Raw genomic sequence first — 21,331 nt, 5'->3', positions numbered from 1 at the left:
GGCGATTCCTAGAAGCAGTTATGTTAAATTGCACAATACAAAGTATCGTTGAGTCGTGTAATGCCAGCTGTATGGGACGGGATCATCCGCATGTCCGCAGTTGAACCGCGGTAAAGTTAGTTTGACGCTTGACATTAATTAAACATTCGATTTCGAACCAATTAAATTCTTTGCTCCTGTTATAGTTTGAACCAAAAATTGGTCATATAGGCATAAATGTATGCCCTTTATGTTGCACGAGGCTTAATTTCTCAATTAAAAAAAATTACCATACAAATGAATTAAACGATTCAACCATATGAAATTATACAATAAAACCAGAATCAAAATATTCAGAAAAAACATCCTGCTTATTGCACAAGACTCTGTTTTTGTAATTAGCACTTTATTTATTTTATAATATTTTTTAATTATCTTTTAATGTAAAAATTGTAAAAGTCAATTAAACTCTGACACCATTTGAGATAAAATATTCAATTCAACTTTAAAATTGTGTGTCGCCCACAATTGAGGCAATTCTCTCCTCAAAGGGTGTTAGTTCAGCATCCTCTGTTCACCTGCCTGTTAGGTCCACACCACATGGTGCGCCACTGTTCTCCTCTCAACCTGCACCTTTACATCGGACCATTTCTTTTTTTAATTCACTCACAGTGCAATGTTCAGACCCCACTGGGTTAACCACGTCAGTTAAACTCTACCACTCTATTTTTTTTTTATTAATTCTATTAATTTTATTAATTTTTTATTAATTCGACAAACTTGCAAATAACACAGTTTTTCTCTGGTCTACCTCAAATAGAAGCACCTCCAATTCACATTCTGTGAAGTTTCTCTTCTTGCTTGCTTGCTTTTGCCATTGCTTTTTCGTTTGGTTTTGCCAAAGTAGAGTCATTACCATATTTATTTGGGGGAGGAGGCAGGGAGGGGTTTTGCGCGTGTACGTGCACTCAGTTTCACGTTAATTTGGATGTACAAGGAGAATATGTGTGGGATTCCGCGTACGCAGTGTTTCATACATCTGAATTTTTTACTGCGTACGCACATTTACAGCTTTGTGCATACGCAATGTTTTAGTATGAATTCAACGCAAGTCTTCGTACATGGGGCCCCTGGTGTTTTTTTTTTTTATTTATTTATTTATTTTTTATAAAATGTCAATTGGAGACTCCAAATGGACACCAAATGAGGAAATGCCGCAAATGTTGGTTTGAAATACTTTTTTCAGTAACACTTTATTTTGATGGTCCATTTGAGTATTTGTAGACTGTCTGCTTAATATTTGTTAATACTGCTCCTTCAACAGACATTTAACTGACTATAAAAAATTAGCAAGTACATGTCAACTTACACAAACCCTAACCTAACAGTCTACTTCAAATATAATGAGAATTAATTGGCATGCAGATGCAATGTAACTTAAACTCAACAAACGGACCATCAAAATAAAGTGTGACCCTTTTTTCTTGTGTGGTTTCGTTGGCAGAACAGTTTTGAATACAGTAGATTTGCATATATGCGTTATGTAATTTTGACTCATTTGGTCATTTGGTTACCAGGTGTCCATTTGGAGTTTCCAAATGGCTTTTCAGAAAGGACGCCTACACTTTTTTTTTTAATAAAAGCTTACAGAAGCTACATTTTTGGGAGTATCATCATGAAATTCGAATCGAAACAGTCAGACATTCAGCTTTATCTTTCTGGTGTTTCCATGCCATTATCCTGATAGTCACATCCATTTGTCCTCTAATAAATTTCAATTAAACTAATCGCAATTCACTTTCACCTATATTTTACCACGTTTTATTCTGTTTCTTAACTACTTTGAGATATTTTGACCCTTGGTACACCAAACTAGCCAATGTCTAGTTTCAAACAAAACCAGACTTGTGAACATAGACCACAGGGTTCAAGAGCTACAGACATTTATATTTGAGTAAGTCGTTTTCTGGAAAATGCACAAAAATGGGGCGCAGGTTAACCTAATTAATCTAGTTAAGCCTTTAAATAGCACTTTAAGCTGAAAACTTGTGCCTTGAAAAATATCTAGTCAAATATTATGTACTGTCATCATGACAAAGATAAAATAAATCAGTTATTAGACATTAGTTATTAAAACTAATATTCTTAGAAATGTGTTGGGAAAATCTATATGCTGAATATATATGTACTATATATGTATATACACTATATATATGCTGAATATATACAGTATATATATTTTCAGGACTCCGGGCATCTCAACAATGACTAATAGTTGTAGCAAACTTTTCCCGAATTGTTGCTTCAGCAGGTGGTTTAAATCTCCTGAAATAAACTTTATTTTAAAGGATTTGACCTTTTTTATTTTCCTTGAAGTACATCGAACCTTTGAGCGATGGGTGCTTGGTTGTGCTTCAATTTTTGAGACCTTGGGAGTGAGAGGGGTTCTGAATTTGGTATTGTTTACTTGGATAATACCAGTTGTAAATGATTCATTCAGAGAGAGAAAGAGGGTTGTTGAATAAGGCTGTCTTTAGAGTATCAATACCAAGGTTCTCTCTAGACAACTAGTGATCGACGCACACACATCACAGAGCATGTGGAGTGTATTTCTGCAGGTGCTTGCTCACTGGCATTTCACATAATTAAAGCTTGACCTTTCTAATAGATGCACAAATGTCAGGGGGTCCTTCTCATCTGACAAGCAGGAGTGCCTAGAGGGCGGTATGTGTGTGCATGCGTGCGGATGTGTGTGGAAGATCTTGGGAGAGCAATGTGATTTTACACTTCTCTATATTTGCACATCCTGTCTCTTTGGCGCATCTAGTGATTATAATAACAAGCACAAACACACCACTGCTGGAGTGCAGAAACATGTAAAATCTATATAAAGCCTGTGTATTTGATCCTAAATTCATGATATGATATTTCTCCAGAATTCTGGCTTGGTGCTAAACATAGCTCACAGATTGATTGTTTGTGTGTGTAAAGACTGTGTCCTTGGCTCTGGTCTGAAAAGCTTCAGCAGTGCCTAAAGAAATGAAGTACAAGTTCACATATAGCTGTGTTTACATGTGGTGTGTGAGTGTGTAGATCCCCATAGACACAATTTGGAAGCTTTTACAAACTCAAGGCCTGTCAGTGTTATTTTAATTATATTTTATACTGGCTTGCATCACTTGAATCGACTTCAGCTCGACATACTCCTTTATTTACAAAAATGAAGCTTTCTTATTTCACATTCAGAAAAAAAACTAGAGGACCAAAACTAACTGCTGTGTAAATGTAAATATTATTATAGATGTGAATTTGTAATTAACTAATTAACTGATAAAGATGAAAGAATTGAATGATTAAATCATACACTTATAAATTCAATTCAATAAATAATAATGCAATACAAATAAAAACATACACAAATAATATTATTATTACATAACATTCACAATCATAGTTTATGTAATTGATTATCATTGTTACAATTATTATTTTAAAATAATATAGTTTAAAATTGTTATTCATTCATCTTCGTCTGTTAAAGAATCTGTTTTCTAAATTTACTAGATTTGTGTAAAACATAAGTAACATGGGTAAAACATCATTTTCATAATTCATTATTTTCTGCAAACCATTGACGGCATTACTTCTCAAGGTGAATGCTTGAATGCTGAACCTTGGCTCTAGGCAGGGCCGGATTAACCAATGGGCATTATGGGCACAGGCCAAGGGGCCCATGCGCACTTGGGGCCCCTGCGAGGGGGAAAAAAATGACGATTTTGGAGAGTCTATTTAGGCTAAGTGCAAATAGCGCACCTCGTTAGAATAAGCTTTTTGAACGATTTCTGCCCATCGCTGTTTATTTGACAGAGACAACATAAATATAGAGCGCATTTGACAGCAGCATGAGTGGCGTGACTTATAAAGCGCATGACAATATGTTTTGATGCGATCGATCATCAACCCGGTTCAAATCCAGCGTCTGATGAACTCATTCTTCTTTTTTTCCCCATTACATATCAAATTGAAAATACATTTATTTGTGATAGAAAGGAAATATTTTTGTGAAATATGAAAATGTGAAATATGAAAAATGAAAATAATGAAAATGTGATTTAAAGTCATTTATATATTTATATAGACATGGTATAAAGTGGCTCGTGGGTATTTAATAAAGTTTAGCCTATTTCATATGTGGATAAACAGCATCTAAATAGTTATTTTAAATATTCTATAAACAGTTATTTTCCACTTGGTGTTAAATGTTAGCGACATCCAAATATAACTAATTTGTATTTATAATGAATACCATTTAAAATATATATTTTAGTACTGCTTTAGTGAACTTGAACAAGTATACTAAAAAACATTAACAAGTTTTATTAGTATTTTTTTAATAAATGTGTGGTTTTAGTGCTTTGAAAATAAATAAAATATTTGTAGACTATAAATATATGTACTATATATCATTTATTTAAAAAAATGCAGGCAATACATTATAGATTCATTTTATAATAAAAATATTATATTATTCTTCTTTTTTTAATTCAACAATAGAGGTGCAGCCAGGTAGGGGGTCTTAGAAGACAATGCCCAGGAGCCTTTGAATTCTTAATCTGGGACTGGCTCTAAGGGTCTGTAATCTGAAGTGACGCTGGACAGGAGTGAGGATCCAAATGCAGGGTATATTATACAGAGATGGTCAGGCAAGCAGCGGTCACAATCTGGAGCAAACAAATATATACGAACAATTCCAGAGTCATGGTCATATAACAGGAGGATGGTCAAAAGGCAGGCAGCAGACAGGGTAAAACAAACAAAATAAAGCGAGGGTCAAAAACACAGCAAGACAAGGCAAGGAAAACGTGTTGTAATGTTCACTAACAGTTCAACAAGGCTCAGCCCTGAAGTGTGTGTGTGTGTGTGCGTGCGTGCGTGCGTGCGTGCGTGCGTGTGTGTGTGTGTGCTGTATAAATAGTTCTAGTAATCAGTTCATGAGTAGCTTCAGCTGTGTCTGTCTGCAATCATGGGGATCTAGGCCAGATGTGTGAGAGATTCATGACTGGAACTTGTAGTCCATTTAATGGCGGATTTGTAGTATATGCAATACTGTGTGTTTACCAGCAATCTGCACAGGCTAGATTGCTGGTGGTCATGACAGGGTCAAACAACAAAAAAAGGGGTAAAGAATCTTGGTGTTATTCAGGAGTCAGATCTGAGTTTCAGAAGTCATGTAACTAAATTAGCATACTATCATCTCAAAAACATTGCAAGAATTAGATGCTTTTTTCCCAGTGAGGACTTGGAGAAACTTCTTCATGCTTTTATCACCAGCAGGGTGGATTACTGTAAAGGACCCATTACCCTACCCAAAAAAAGACAATCAGACAGTTGCAGCTCATCCAGAATGCTCCTGCCAGGATTCTGACCAGAACCAGAAAATAAGAGCACATCAAACATGTCCTCAGATCTTTACACTGGCTCCCAGTTACATTCAGAATAGATTTTAAAGTATTATTACTTGTCTATAAATCACTAAATGACCTAGGACCTCAATACATTACAGATACATTACAAACCTAACAGATGACTCAGATCTTTGATATCAAATAAACTAGAAATTCCAAGAGTTCAGTCAAAGCAGGGTGAATCTGCCTTCAGCTACTACAGCCCCCACTGCTGGAATCAGATTCTAGAAATGATCAGATGTGCTCCAACATTAGGCACATTCAAATCAAGTCTTTTGGCCCAATCCCAATTCTACCCCTTAGCCCTTCCCCTTACCTCTACCCCTCGTTTTGCGCATTCATGTCAAGGGGTAGGGGTGTCCCAATTCTCTTTAGCTTGAAGGCGTAGGGCTAAGGGGAAGGGTTGAATAGCCCTTCAAACGAAGATTTTTCAGGACCACACTCGAAACCAAGGAGAGAGAAAATTTCCCAGAATATACCAGCCACAACAGCAGTATGCTGAAGCCGGAAGTAAGATCCACAAATTTGTATTTTTTTTTTTTTGTCATTATTATGAATTTCTACAACAAACAAGCAGATGTTTTAATACATTCATAACCGCGTTTGTGTTTCACTATCATGCTTTTAAAAAAAAACCTAAATTAAAAACTGCTAAATTCTGTGATCTCTAATCCATAATCATAACTTCTGTATAGCAGTGCCACAACATTATGACACTCGATGACACTGTGGCTGCTAATGAGCTTTTTATAGTGTCTGCTATAATGTCAATGTTGTTTTTGTGTGTTTACATAGATGGCCAGTTACGATCTTATAGTCACATTATATCGTTATGATAACATAATATATGCCTTCAGTGATTTCTTGAAGATAAATACCAAAAAATAACACAACTGGAATAACTACAGCAGTCGCAATCGTCTGATCTCATATGAAGCAAGAGATTGCGATAACATATGATGACGTGTGCAGGTGTTGTAGTGGTGTCCCAATTCTTAGGGGTAAATTTTGAAGCCCTTCCCCTTCACACTTGGTTTTAAGGGCCAAGGGAAAGGGGTAGGGGTACAAAAATAGAATTGGGATTGGGCCAAAAGCACATCTGTTTAGCTGTGCTTTTACTGAATGAGCTCTGTGCTACGTCCAACAGATCACACTATTTCGCTTTCTTTTCTTTTTCATTCTTTTAAAACCAGTTTTAACATGCTTTAATCTGTTTTAATCTGTTTTTAATAATTTTTAATTGTTTTAATCATTTTTATTTTCATGTTTTTTTTTATTCCTGTTAATGTAAACCACTTTGAACTACCATTGTGTATGAAATGTGCTATATAAATAGCCTTGCCTTGCCTAAAATAAAAATCTAAATATTTTGATTTAGTGCATTTAATGACAATTTCAGAGTTACAAATAAAGAATTTGTTATTATTCGGATATTTAAGCTCATCAATTGAAAATAATAAATGATAATAGTTTAAGAGGTACTTAAAAAACTTTAAGTTGGGGAGGAATTGTATATATACTACTGTAAGTTTGTTAAATTTGACTGGAGGTAAAACTTCATTCTTAGGATTGCACAACAGTTATATGGTCACATTTTGTGTGTAATTGCACATAAGTGGACATTAAGCACAAAAAAAGGCTTGCAGTGACTTGAGGCTAAACGTGCTTTCAGACTGATGAAATATCAACGACCACGCCTGGCCAAAAACAAAAAGAGGAACAGATGACTTGCTGTCATTTGGCCAAGTTGCTTGCGTGAGTGTGAGACTGGCGTAAACACTTATGAAATGATGCGGTGTGCTGTAGAGAAATGTTCTTGCTTACCGTCACTGACGCATCACTCAACACATTGTCGACATCACACATTGATTAACATAACTAATTGGGATGATGTTCAATTTCTGTCAAATGCATTCATTTGATATCTGCTAGGGATTTTGTACATGCACTGTACACTACCTGACAAAAGTATTGTCATTGATTCCAGTTGTAAGAGCAACAAAATAATAACTTGACTTCTAGTTGATCATTTGGAAAAGTGGCAGAAGGTAGATGTTACTGGTGAATCATCTGTTGAACTGCATCCCAATCATCACAAATACTGCAGACGACCTATTGGAATCAGCATGGACCCAGTATTCTCCCAGAATTCAGTTTGGTGTTTGGTGAAGGAAAGTTTGGTGAAGGAAAAATCATGGTTTGGGGTTACATTCAGTATGGGGGTGTGCAAGAGATCTGCTGAGTGGATATCAACATCAACAGCCTGAGGTATCAAGACATTTGTGCTGCCCATTACATTACAAACCACAGGAGAGGGCAAATTCTTCAGCAAGATAGCGCTCCCTTTCTTACTTCAGCCTCCACATCAAAATCCTCCACATTTGCTTCCTGAAAGCAAAGAAGGTCAAGGTGCTCCAGAATTGGCCAGCCCAGTCACAAGATATTGACCATTATTTGAGCATGTCTGGGGTAAGATGAAGGAGGAGGCATTGAAGATGAATCCAAAGAATCTTGATGAACTCTGGGAGTCCTGCAAGAACGCTTTCTGTGCCATTCCAGATTACTTTATTATAAGTTATTTAAGTCATTGCAGAGAGGTATGGATGCAGTCGTCCAAGCTCATGGAAGTCAAACACAATATTAATTCTTTTTCTACTGGACTATGACCTTTATATTCTATACAGTACATTGCTTCTGTTAAGTGACAAGACTTTTGTCTAAAAAAAGTCAGACCTTACTGTCCTAATTATATAATAAAAACCAAGGCATGATCATATTTAATTTTGGTAAAATAGGCGTAACCTAGAGGACTTATGTACAAGCTTCTTCTGATACTAAATGATCAACTAGAAGTCAAGTTATTATTTGTTGTTCCTGAACATGGATAGGCGACAGGACTTTTGTCATGTAGTGTATATGTACAGTGCATCTGGAAAGTATTCATTGCACTTCACTTTTTCCACATTTTTTTGTTACAGCCTTATTCCAAAATGGATTAAATTAATTTATTTTCTCAAACTTCTACACACAATACCCCATAATGAAAATGTGAAAAAAAGTTTTTTTAAATTGTTGCAAATTTATTAAAAATAAAAATCATGTTCCAATGTGCACAGTGGTCTCCATCATCCATAAGTTGAAGATGTTTGGAACCACCAGGACTTAATAGAGCTGGCTGGCCATCTAAACTGAGTGATCGGGGAGAAGGGCCTTAGTCAGGGAGGTGATCAATAACGGTGAGCTCCAGCGTTCTTCTGTGGAGAGAGGCGAACCTTACTGAAGGACAACCATCTGTGCAGCAATCCACTAATCAGGCCAGTATGGAAGAGTGGTCAGACTGAAGTTACTCCCCGCCTGGAATTTGCCAAAAGGCATCTGAAGGACTCTCAGACCATGAGAAACTAAACTCTCTGGTCTGAAGAGACTAAAATTGAACTCTTTGGACGAAATGCCAGACGTTACGTTTGGAGAAAACCAGGCACCGCTCATCACCAGGCTAATACCATCCCTACAATGAAGTATGGTGGTGGCAGCATCATGCTGTGGGGATTTTTTCTGCAGCAGGAACTGGAAGACTAATCAGGATAGAATAGACTAGTCAGATGAATGCAGCAAATGTACAGAGACATCCTAAATGAAAATCTGCTTCAGAGTGCTCTTGACCTCAGACTGGGGTGACGGTGCATCTTCCAGCAGGACAATGACCCAAAGCATACCGCCAAAATATCAATGGAGTGGCTTCACAACAACTCGATGAATGTCCTTGAGTGACCCGGCCAGAGCCCAGACCTAAATCCTATTGAACATCTCTGGAGAGATCTGAAAATGGCTGTACACTGTTGCTTCCCATTCAACCCGATAGAGCTTGAGAGGTACTGCAAAGAGGAATGGGCAAAAATTCCCAAAGACAGGTGTGCCAAGTTTGTGACATCATAGGCAAAATTACTTGAGGCTGTAATTGCTGCCAAATGTGCATCTATAAATATTGAGCAAAGGCTGTGAATACGTATGTACATGTGATTTTTCAGGGGTTTTTTTGTATTAATAAATTTGCAACAATTTCAAATGATCTTTTTTCAAATTGTCATTATGGGGTATTGTGTGTAGAATTTTGAGGAAATAAATGAATTTCATTCATTTTGGAATAAGACTGTAACATAAAAAAATGTGGAAAAAGTGAAGCGCTATGAATACTTTTCGGATGCACTGTATGCATAAATATATATATATATATATATATATATATATATATATATATATATATATATATATATATATATATATATATATATATATATATATATATATATATATATGTATATATATAAACATTTTTGTAACATTTTACATTTTCTGACTGTTTTACTTTTTATGTTACTGTAAAATGGATGAGTTTTGATTCAGGGTTAGGTTTAAGGTACGTAAAAGTCTGAATACATATTTTTCTTTTGAAAGCGAGTTGTTATGTCCAATTTTACAAAATGTAAAATAAGTCTCTGATGTCCCTAGAGTGTGTATGTAAAGTTTTAGCTCCTAATACCCCACAAATAATGTTTTATAACTCTTTGAAACTGCCCCTTTCAGGATTCGATACCAGTTGTGGCATTTTAGTGACTGTCACTTTAAATTTAAATGAGATTGTGCTCCCTGCACTTTTTTCAAAAGATGGCAAAGCTACTAATACCTATGTGTCAGCATAGTGGCAGATTCAGATACAAGACTATGCTAATGAGGAAGAGGTCATCACTAATAAAACCCTGATAGAAAATATTTTTGCATAGTGACTAAATATGTCAAACTTTTGAAATGTTATAACATAAGAAACAAACAAAAAATTGTCATAGAGCAGCAGAAAATAAGTTGTTTAGCAAATAATTATTTAATTGTGTATTGGCTACATTTATGGTTGTTATTTTTATTTTTTTGGAGATTTACAGATGTAGTCACAATGAACTGTGAAGAAAACATTTTGGAACGCAACACAAGACAGAATAAATAATGACTTAATCTCATTTTCTCTATTTAACCTGCAGGAATTTTAAAGGAAGAACCGAATGGAGGACATCATGTCAGAACGCAAATCCCCGTCGTTGGATTCACTAAACACAATTACATTTTTTCGGAAGTTAACCTGTGTGAAATGGAAATAAAACCCAAAAGAAAACTTATGAACAGCAAAGAAGAGCAACTCCTCCATTCATCGGTCTAGACTCCCCCATTGTTTCTCGATCTACCGACATCACATTAAATAAGCGTCACCTAGTCTTTTCTCTGGGCGGCCTCATGGATGAATAACCCTTGCATATCACCCACGTTGAGTGTCGTTTTGGATTCTTCTGTTTGACGGTGGGCGAACTGTAGAGGTGGCCATGTCTGGTAAGGGCAACCCCAGCCCACACCTCAATGGCTTCCCAATGGCCCACTTTTCCTATTTCTTCCCGCACATGCTGGGGGGGCTTTCTCCACCCTCACTGCCCACCCTGCCCCTCAGTGGATACAGCACACCTTCGCCAGCCAGTGAGTATGACATCCAGCCATTTAAGATCTTCTGCGCAATGAAGCGAAATTGATTGATTTTGATGTGTTGGGATTGCATTCTGTGTCGAGCATTGAGATAAACTGTGTCATCCTTCTTTTTTTGGTCATCCTTTAGTTTAGAGTGCATCACAAAAAGCTTTTAAATGACATACTGGGCAGATTTCCATTCGTGTTTGTACACTTACCTTTTTTTTTTTTTTTACAAATTGCTGTTTCCCTTGTGTTCACAGTAGATTTGTTTACTTGGCAATGTTGGTCTTGGGACCTGTGTACTTGAGAGCAATTTGTGCTCATGGTTGGGTCCGTTCTTGAGTGCTTCAACATTGCAAATATTTTTATGCTCTGTGCCGAATTGCGTGTCCTGAATTGCAGTGCACTGGGCCTTAATAATTATATGATTGTTGTACAATAGAAAAGTGGGCATATGTTCATTTCAATGCAAAACTTGGGATTTAAGAATATGGGCGTGAGTAAAGCTACAATCAAATATCACAGCTCTTGTCACAGCTTATGTATGCAAGTTTTTCAGTTAGCATGAAGGCTTGTTTTACCCGTTTTCATGTCTAAAAGTTAATAATTAAGATTATGTTTTTTATATTTGTCTGTAGTTTAAAGGTGCTGTATGTAAGTTTTTTACTCTTCTAAAGCATAACAAATAGCATAATATGTTTGCAGATATTCAAGAAACATGGTAAGTGAACATAATTGTTTATCTGAAAAACAATGCTAAAGTCAGTCATTCTTCTTTGAAAAGGTACGTTCCGTGTCAGAATGTCTGTCTTTGTTTTGGTCTGTATGGTCACCCACTACCAGTTTACCCAATCATATTTCAGTACTCTGGGTTCCCTTGGTGGAAAATGCGAAGTTTGCAGGACCGCAGCAGCCTCCGAAATGAGACACAGATTTAGAGGGCTCTATGTTAACGATCTAAGCGCAAAGTCTAAAGTGTAAAAGCCGCCAGTCGAATGATGTCACGCTGTGCTCAGCTGGATATTATTTTCAGTCTCTACCCAAAGATGAAACTGTGAAGAGTCAGTGGTTGAGGATTATTTTTTGCAAAAAATACCTCAGCATTATAGCCCTGCCTTGTGCAGGGCTTCCGGAAACTACATGCTTACATAGAGACTTCATCGGCCGTTTGTTAAAGGAAGGATCAGAAAAGCCTATAAGGGACTATGTCAGAACATGGATCAGTGCATCATCAGTTTCATTATCAGTTTCTTCCTCCATTTCACAAGTGTAAGTACGTGCTAATAAAATTGTTGCCTCGTTTACTGTAGCGTGCAAATTATGTATTTAATTGTGTTTTGTTACTTGTTAACCTGATACAGTACACGCGGTTACTCTTTATATTCTCATATCGCAAGTAAAGCCACATTGAAAACGCGACACGTGCCGATTTGTTTACGGATTTAACGGTGAATGCTTTTGTGAGCTCGCGTTCCACTGCTGTTTGCTGTTGCTATGGCCATCGACTCGTGTCGATCTCCCTAGTTCTTCTGTGGAGGAGCGTAATGTGTGTGTGTTAGTGTGTGTTAGTGTGTGTGTGTGTGTGTGTGCGTGTGTGTGTGTGTGCGTGTGTGTGTGTGTGTGTGTGTGTGTGTGTGTGTGTGTGTGTGTGTGTGTGTGTGTGTGTGTGTGTGTGAAAAAAGTCTTACACTATGAAACGCGTATGCACTGTGACTACTTCTATATTGTTGATTAGCTGCTGGGTATTTCACTCTGTCTCTCGCTAAAGGTTGTCACTTTCGACCAATCGCAGCAGGCTGTCATCGGTCCAATCAGCAGATTAGCTTCGCGCTAAGGAGGGGTTTGGGAACAAATGAATCACTGAACGATTCATATAGGAGTCCCTGGGATAATTAGGTAAAAATAAATGCATATTATAAGACCATGAAAGTGTTTTTTGACCTTGCATGCATATTAGACTGTTGTTGGAGACCCTTACAACCAAAATATGACCCTATTTCATGTATAATAGGGGCTCTTTAAACAACGTGGCCCAAAACATGAAAATTACACTTGCCTTGGTTTGAAAACAGCAACAAATCTTGCCGAACACAGCTTGCGCGTAAATCGCCGGGTGTATGGCAAGGCCCATACTGTAAAAAGAAAAAAGTAGGTGGTTTTTAATTTGCAAATAAATTAAATGTTACAAATGTAAACATTAGCCGAGCAGCATACATTGCAACACTGTGTCCTAACATCATGAAACATGACAAGATTCCAGCAACAGGCAATTTGACTTTTTTGTATCATAACGTTGCATGTAGTTTTGGTGTATGCTCGATAGTCAGGCACGCTCGCACATGTTGATGTCATCTATCTGGCAACTTGAGCTTGCTTGGAGTTGTCAGAGGAGGGGCCAGGTAAAAAAAAACTACAATACCTAGTTCAACCACTGGGGATTCAATCTTACTTATTGCAACTTTAACCCCTTAACTGTCTCTCCCATGTTTAAATATAGACGTTAAAACGACGTTCAACTTAAATGATTCCCAATCTTCAACGCTTTGGTGCATGGATTTATGCTTGGTCTCGTTTTAAAAAAGACAGATGTCAGATTCTAGCTAAAAAAGTACAAAAAAGTAAAATAAAACAAAAGTTATGTGCCTTTATGTTTATGAAAATAATAAAACAATAAAAGTGTATAGTTTTTATTACAGTAAATAAAATATGTATTTTACATACAAAAAAAAAAAAAAAACGGTTTAAAATTGACAGTAAATCTAAGCTAAATATCTGAACAAATTAAAATCCAAATTTGAAGTTGATATCTCATAAAATGAGCTTTCATTAAGATTTTGTTTGGCTGCAGTACCAAACATGACCACATACAGTTTTCATTGGTGACCATACAAGGACTTCTCCTATATTTTGAGGAATATGAACCGTATTTTCATACTTTTGACAATATTCATGAAGTAGACATACATCTAAAAATTGTTTACATGTAGATTGCTGTAGTAATGATTTACAACTGTGATGAGTATCCTTGTTGCAAATTAATAAATAACTGTTGCTCAGTAATATTTATCTAGAAAATTTTAAGCTTTCAGATGATGACATACAATTTGTCATAATTGCTTATGTTTAGACTATAATTTTATGGTTTAAATATGTAACCTTAAATGGTCCCACTGGCTTTAGGGTGACAATAAATGTTTTAATCTATTACTCCTCCTAGATAATAAAAAAACAAATAAACAGTATTGCAATATGTATTTAGACCTTTCCAACGATATATAGTGTCATGATTAGATTAGGATTTAAATGCAAAAAAAGGGATGTAGACTTAATCATCCCAGTGATGTAAACTTAAGCATCCTGGACTGTGACAGTTAATTAACAAGCAAAGTTAAGATTTTGGTTTGATTTTGTTCATTTTCATTTAATTAATATTAGGCTACATTAATACTTTTACATGAATTCTTTTTACGTTGCTTAAATTACACTTTTTATATTACCTAAACAGGTACTCGGATGACAATTTAAATGTTTGAAACATGGTAATTGGGGTTTTGATGTAAGATCACTTTCATTAGGCTAGCATTTCTCAATCCCAGTCCTTGTGCCCCACGGTTCAGCACATTTTGTATATTTCTCTTTTCATAGATTGCACTGCGTAGGGATCAGTGTGTCAGTTGGTCATCTAAATCAGCTGTATTAAATAAGAAAGACATGCAAAACTTTCAGATCAGTGGGGCGTAAGGACTGGGATTGTGAAGCGTTGCATTAGGCTAATCCAGTTTATTAACAGTAAAAAATAGACTTTACAAATGTGAAAAATGAAAGTGCAAAATGCAGTACACCGGAGATCGTGTGGCTCTAATGAAGCGAACCATGCAAATATATGCTAGAAATGTTTAATAATTCAGGTATAATGGCAAAAAAAAGTGCTTAGAGAATATATTCCGTATCCCCACTGAATTTACTTTCTCAACTTTATGTTTAGCCCTCACAAATCCAATGTTAAAAGAAAAAAATCAGATAAAAAGTTGATGAGAATTTTGCTGATAGCCTGTAAGAAGGCAGTAACCAGAAAATGGTTACAGCTCAGCATACTTCAGGTTAATGACTGGTTTGAAATAGTTTTTGAAATCTACAGAATGGAGAGACTAACAATGAATTTTCGATTACAGTCTGAGGAATTTAATGAGAGATGGAGAGAATGGTTAGAATATATTCGTCCAGTAAGGCCAGACTTAATATAGAGTCCAGAATAGTTAGAAAGAACAGAATTTATTTTCATGAAAGTTCATTCCTTCGTTCATTCGTCCAGCTGCAACACTGATTCACACATATACACTACGGCCAATTTAGTTTAATCAATTCACCTATACCACATGTCTTTGGACTTGTGGGGGAAACCGGAGCACCCGGAGGAAACCCACGCCAACACGGGGAGAACATGCAAACTCCACAGAGAAATGCCAATTGACCCAGCTGCGACTCGAACCAATGACCGTCTTGATGTGAGGTGACAGTGCTAACCATTGAGCCACCATTTCGCCATGATTGTTCATAGAAGGAAAAATAATATGAAGAACAGTAAAATGAAAATACCTATATCATCACCTTAGGTATCAATTGAGCCATTTTCACAGTTTTATCATATACAGTTATTAGAGGAAAAAAGTAAAACTTTCACAGTATGAGCTAAGAAACAAACACAAATGGATTATGTAAGTGGATTATCAGGTTGTACTTTGATTAAATACAAAGGTTATTTTATTGTTATGGTAGTTTAATACCTCATAATAGCAGGGCTTTAGTTGGGGTCTCTGGATTTGTTCATATTTGGCAAGTTTGGTTCAATTATTATACACTTTAATATAAGGCTGGACAATATTTCGATAATATATATATATATATATATATATATATATATATATATATATATATATATATATATATATATATTTTTTTTTTTTTTTGTATTGTTTTTATTTAAAGTTATAAAAACGTTTTAAGAGCCTTGATGTTATTATAGACTTTGCAAATTCAGTTTGCAGACATTTGTGAGTACAGACATCCATTGTGTGCAGTCTTGCCAGTTTTTTTCCTGGCTTTTTAATATTGTCCATATCAATATCAGAATTATATCTTATCGACCAAAATTAAGAAATATATTGTGATATAAATTTTTGCCATATCGTCCAGCCCTACTTTAATAGTTTAACTGTCATGGAAGGATGGTGAGTTTTCTTGTATGTCTGTGACAACTGAGATCTTACAGTATGACATGGAGATTTTTAAGGCTTGGTTGTGTTTATAAGATGCAAAGCAATGTGTGCTCATGCTTCATTGGTAGAAAACCACGTTATTTTTTCATATATCTTACTTTGATTATATCCAGCTATTCAGCAAACATGAAAATGAGTGTCATATTTCCTAGTTCCTCTGAAAGGCCCGCCCTCAGGAGGCTCTGATTGGTCAGCTAACACAATGTGCTGTGATTTGTGGATCGACTCCACATGACCAGGAAAAGCATCACACCTCTACTAGCATGCGCTTTTGCGATATGTAAACACTGTAGCTGCGTCTTAAATGGCACACTATACACTATGCACTCATGCACTATGTACTTATGCACTTACACACTCAACAGCATAGTATGTGTAAGTAGTGTCGTCCCAAATAGAGCACTTACATTTTTTACTAAGCGTAAATTCAAACCATTCCTTGATGACATTTGGCGGTTGCCAAATCAGTAAAATAAATGACAAAACTATCAAATAATACCTGCCATGAGTATAACCGCATTCACCATCGGGAGGCGCTATAATCACTCTCATAGGAAAATTTTGCTTTCACCATCCAAAATAAATAAAGTTATCCAACATGTGCGCCTGATAGCTCTGCCCCTTCCGCTACATGAGCAAATCTGTGGTTGTATAATGCGTGAAGTGTCCATCATTAAACACTTCATATTACTTATTATTTTTAGAGTTTTCAGTGTGAACGCACTACTTACACTATTTCTACTACAAAATGGAGTAGAATAGTGCATAAGTATGCGATTTGAGACGCAGCTTATCAGTCAGAGTAGCTGTTAGCCACAGCAGTTTGAGCCTTAATCAGACAGAAAATGAAAAGGACACATCTGAACCTGATGTCTGCTCTGTGAAATACAATCTGACAAGTGTCTTTCACATGTATTCAGATTATAAGCATGTGTAAGTAATATGAAACATTCACATTTCTCTTGCGAGTTTGTTATTTGAGATGAATAATGCACAGAAAGTGGCTGCATAGACAGACACTGCAGCGCTGCTGAAGATTTTGGGTGTTTACAGCGGTTTGACTGGTAAATATGAATTTGTCGCTAAATTGTTAGCAGTGCCGAATAGCATTTCCTGTTGTTTACATCCTTGTTTATGTCCTTGCTACAACATACCATTAATGCTAGAAACTGTACATGTAATAGATCAGTTTTAACAAATAAAAATACCTTGTGGTTGTGGCTCACAATCCACAGCTTCTTCTATTAGGGTTGTAGCTGCACCTTTGAGGAGTTTTTAGCCGAATCCAGCACAAAACTGGGAGAAATTCTGGAAGCTCTCCTTTGTCAAATGCTAGCTTTATAATTTTTATAATTCTCTGGAACATAATTCAAATTAAACTGTAAGCACTTCTCTCTTTGTGTCATGTCCTTTGGAAGCCCAAATACAGCAACCGTACAAGCTTTGTTGAAATAGCAGCGTTTGGACGGCATTTTAGCTTTCTCTGCTATAACAGTACAGCACATCTGGCCATGCCCTGTTGCAGCACGGGGTGTATGCACATGGGGAATGAACATAACCTGAAGCATTTGTGATCTCACTAACCCAGATGTATTTTTTCTGTAGTCCCAAACTTTGTTCGCTGTAAGATTTGCTAAGCTATCTCTGTAAAAAGCTATCTCTGTCTCCCTTTGCATTGAACTGTGAGCGTATTACATTCAGAGATTGTTGTTTATGTTCACACAGCTACCTAACACATCAACTAAAGTTTAAAATATGATATCGTAGTGGACCACCCCTTTAATGTTCCTTTAATGCTTTAACTGTTTCTTTAAGCAGATTGTGTGCTAATAAACATGCAGCTGCTGCTGTGATCCAGACTTTGGCTGAATCCTGGGAATGTTCATGACGGTTAATTGAAAACTGCAGGGTCAGAACTCAAGCTGGAATGATTTGAATGATGTGAATTATTAAATATCTGGGCCATGATTCTCGCACTGACGGCTCTTCAGAAGAAACAGAAGTGCGATACAAATCACTTCCTCTTTCAGTCCAAAGAGTGTGTATATGAGGCTGTCATGGCAAATGATGTTATGTGCTGTGTTTACTAAGAGAGGAGCTTCCTTCCCTTTCACAGAACAAACATTTCCTGCCTGTAAACAGCAGAGAGTCGGAGTGCAGGACACATGCTTTTCCTGTGCGCACACTACACTTCTCTTTCACACATACAAATCCCTCTTATTAACTACTATGCATTACTTTATATGTAACTGCTAATAGATCTTTTTACTGTGTTTATTTTGTACATTTAACAGTACATTTAAAGAGCTGTTCACACATCTCTTACCACTCTGTGATCTCTTTTTTTTGCACTCAATTTATATGTGTTTTGAAGTGTTTTTGTAAGCTTTATAAAAGTGTCTTTAACCACAAACATTTAAATGTATTACTTGATATAATATATTCCACTGTACGCTGTGCATGCATGTTTCTATTTTACATATAATACCTGCATAAAATGATTATTCATTTCTTAGTTACGTTTTCTTTTCAGCTTAACTTATTAATCAGGGTCGCCACAGAGGAATGAACCGCCAACTTATCCAGCATATGTTTTACGTATTAAAGTATTAGTTCATTCTTAATTTGTTTAAGGACATTAAACGGGCAGCACGGTGGCGCAGTGGGTAGCACAATCACCTCACAGCAAGAAGGTCACTGGTTCGAGCCTCGGCTGGGTCAGTCAGCCTTTCTCTGTGGAGTGTGCATGTTCTCCCCATGTTCGCGTGGGTTTCCTCCAGGTTCTCCAGTTCCCCCCACAGTCCAAAGACATGTGCTATAGGGAAACTGGATAAGCTAAATTGTCAGTAGTGTATGGATGTTTCCCAGTGATGGGTTGCAGCTGGAAGGGCATCTGCTGCATAAAACATATGCTGGATAAGTTGCTGGTTCATTCCGCTGTGGGAACCCCAGATTAATAAGGGGACTAAGCTGAAAACTAAAATTCTCTAATTGCTATGTTTTCATCCAAAGGTGCGAATTAAATGTATGCGCAAAACTGGATTAAAAGATAAAAGATAAAAGATGTGCGAATAAAGCAGAAAAAAGCGTTTCCATCCAATAAGTCAAGGAGAAAAAAATTGTCACTTCCTGATAAACTGGTGCCAAATATCAACAGTAAAGACGGAATTTGCTATGCAATAATATATAAAGTACGGTATTTGCGCAGATGCTTTTGACAGTCCTGGAGGTAATTAATGATATAATAACACTAATACTGAAATGGTTAAGGCGTTTTAGAATGACCAAAACAACATTTCCGATATTTTACAGTGTGCTCAGCCTCCTGGTTTGTCCATTCACACATGATCTCCTATAACAAAATCACATGATTTTTTTAATGCACATACTGGAACTTGTTTGGTAAAAGTGTTTCCATCGTAGTTTATATGCATATTTTCTTATCGAATAAAAAGTTTATCCTACTCAGTTATGCCCTTGTTTTTTTGTGCACATTTTTAAAACGTATGCGCATGCTGGCATTTTCATCAACCAGTTTTTTTTTGCGCATGTCCAAAATGCACTTGAAAATAGTTGGATGGAAACATAGCTATTGACTTTAGACCAACTTTTAGTTGGTCAATGGTGCAGTCTATTTCATTTGCCTCAAAAAAGCAATGCACCAACAATGCACCTCAACACTGAGTCAACAACGTGGCTCAAATGCATTTGCTATTTAAATTACGTGGTGCAAAACATGAAAATTATCGCTGCACCGGTCAGAAAATAGAAACAAATCACAAGGGCCCTTTAAGATTTTAATATTAAGAATTATATATACAGTTGAAGTCAGAATTATTAGCCCCCCTAAATTTTTAGCCCCCTGTTTTTTTCTCAATTTTCTGTTTAATGGAGAGAAGATTTTTTCTAACACATTTCTGCACATAATAGTTTTAATAACTCATTTCTAATAACTGATTTATTTTATCTTTGCCATGATGACAGTAAATAATATTTGACTAGATATTTTTCAAGACACTTCTATATAGCTAATTAGGCAAGTTATTGTATACCGATGGTTTGTTCTGTAGACTATCGAAAAAAATATAGCTTAAAGTGGCTAATAATTTAGACCTTAAAATGGTTTTTAAAAAATTAAAAACTGCTTTTATTCTAGCCGTAATAAAACAAATAAGACTTTCTCCAGAAGAAAAAATATTATCAGACATACCGTGAAAATTTCCTTGCTCTGTTAAACATAATTTGGGAAATATTTAAAGGGGGGCTAATCATTCTGACTTCAACTGTACATGTGAAAATGACTGTACTCAAAATTACTGCTGTAGTATATATACAGTACATCTCACTGAGAAAAACATATTTAAGAGTGCACTGAAGTTTGTTAAAGCCCAACACTTCTTGGCTTAATTTAAAAAATATTGCAAGAAGTGTGCTGTTTTTGGTTGGAGTTTTCTGTGTGTCAACAATGATGTGCAAATGGCGGATGTGGGGAATGTGGTCACCTGAAGGTATTTCTGTGTTTGTTTTAGTGGAGCAGGTGGTTTTTCTCGGTCTTGGTGGTCCTGTTGAGAGGGGGTCCATGTGGGTGGTTGAAACTAGACTAAACGTGAATATGAACTTTAACACACACAGCCAAGACAGTTTATTAATATTTAGAAGCTCGAGCTTGTCTAAGTTGCTCACATGCGTTTTGTTGTTCTGTTCATCTATTTAAGTGCCAGATTTTGGATTGTATAATGCTTTTGGACACCTGTAATAAAATTATTTAGCTTTTTTGTTTATTTTATTATAATTTTTTTTATAGTTGCTACATATGAATGGGAAGACCAGCTTGCTGTTTCTTGTATTAACAAGTGCAGGAACATTAAGGAATGGATGGCAGCTGTTTTTGTAAAATGCATATTATATAAATTGATAATCTTATTCACATTACTAATAGTTTACACACATTTCAGTTCAGGCAGATAAACACAATGATGAGCCTATTGACCATTTTGAGGGATGTAAACATACACATTGACCCTAATGTATTTCCTGTTTTACATTTGTAACGTTATGACAGCTGTTTTAATGTTGAGATATGATCAAATTACCTCTTGTCAC

The 21,331-nt window shown here is 36.2% G+C and overlaps 1 protein-coding gene across 1 annotated transcript in view; it reads left to right on the top strand.

Annotated features, from left to right (window-relative positions):
- The window catches only part of raraa (retinoic acid receptor, alpha a), a 348,397-nt gene that overhangs the window by 175,616 nt on the left and 151,450 nt on the right, over window positions 1-21,331 (top strand). The window contains exon 3 of the mRNA XM_056468992.1: window positions 10,478-10,961. Coding sequence (XP_056324967.1) covers window positions 10,814-10,961 — 148 coding nt within the window. The 5' untranslated portion in view covers window positions 10,478-10,813. The remainder of the gene's footprint in view (window positions 1-10,477; window positions 10,962-21,331) is intronic.

This window comes from Danio aesculapii, chromosome 12 (assembly GCF_903798145.1).
Source record: "Danio aesculapii chromosome 12, fDanAes4.1, whole genome shotgun sequence".
Taxonomy (NCBI): domain Eukaryota; kingdom Metazoa; phylum Chordata; class Actinopteri; order Cypriniformes; family Danionidae; genus Danio; species Danio aesculapii.
The sequence above is the reverse complement of the archived record's forward strand: the minus strand, read 5'-3'. Positions and strand labels throughout refer to the sequence as shown.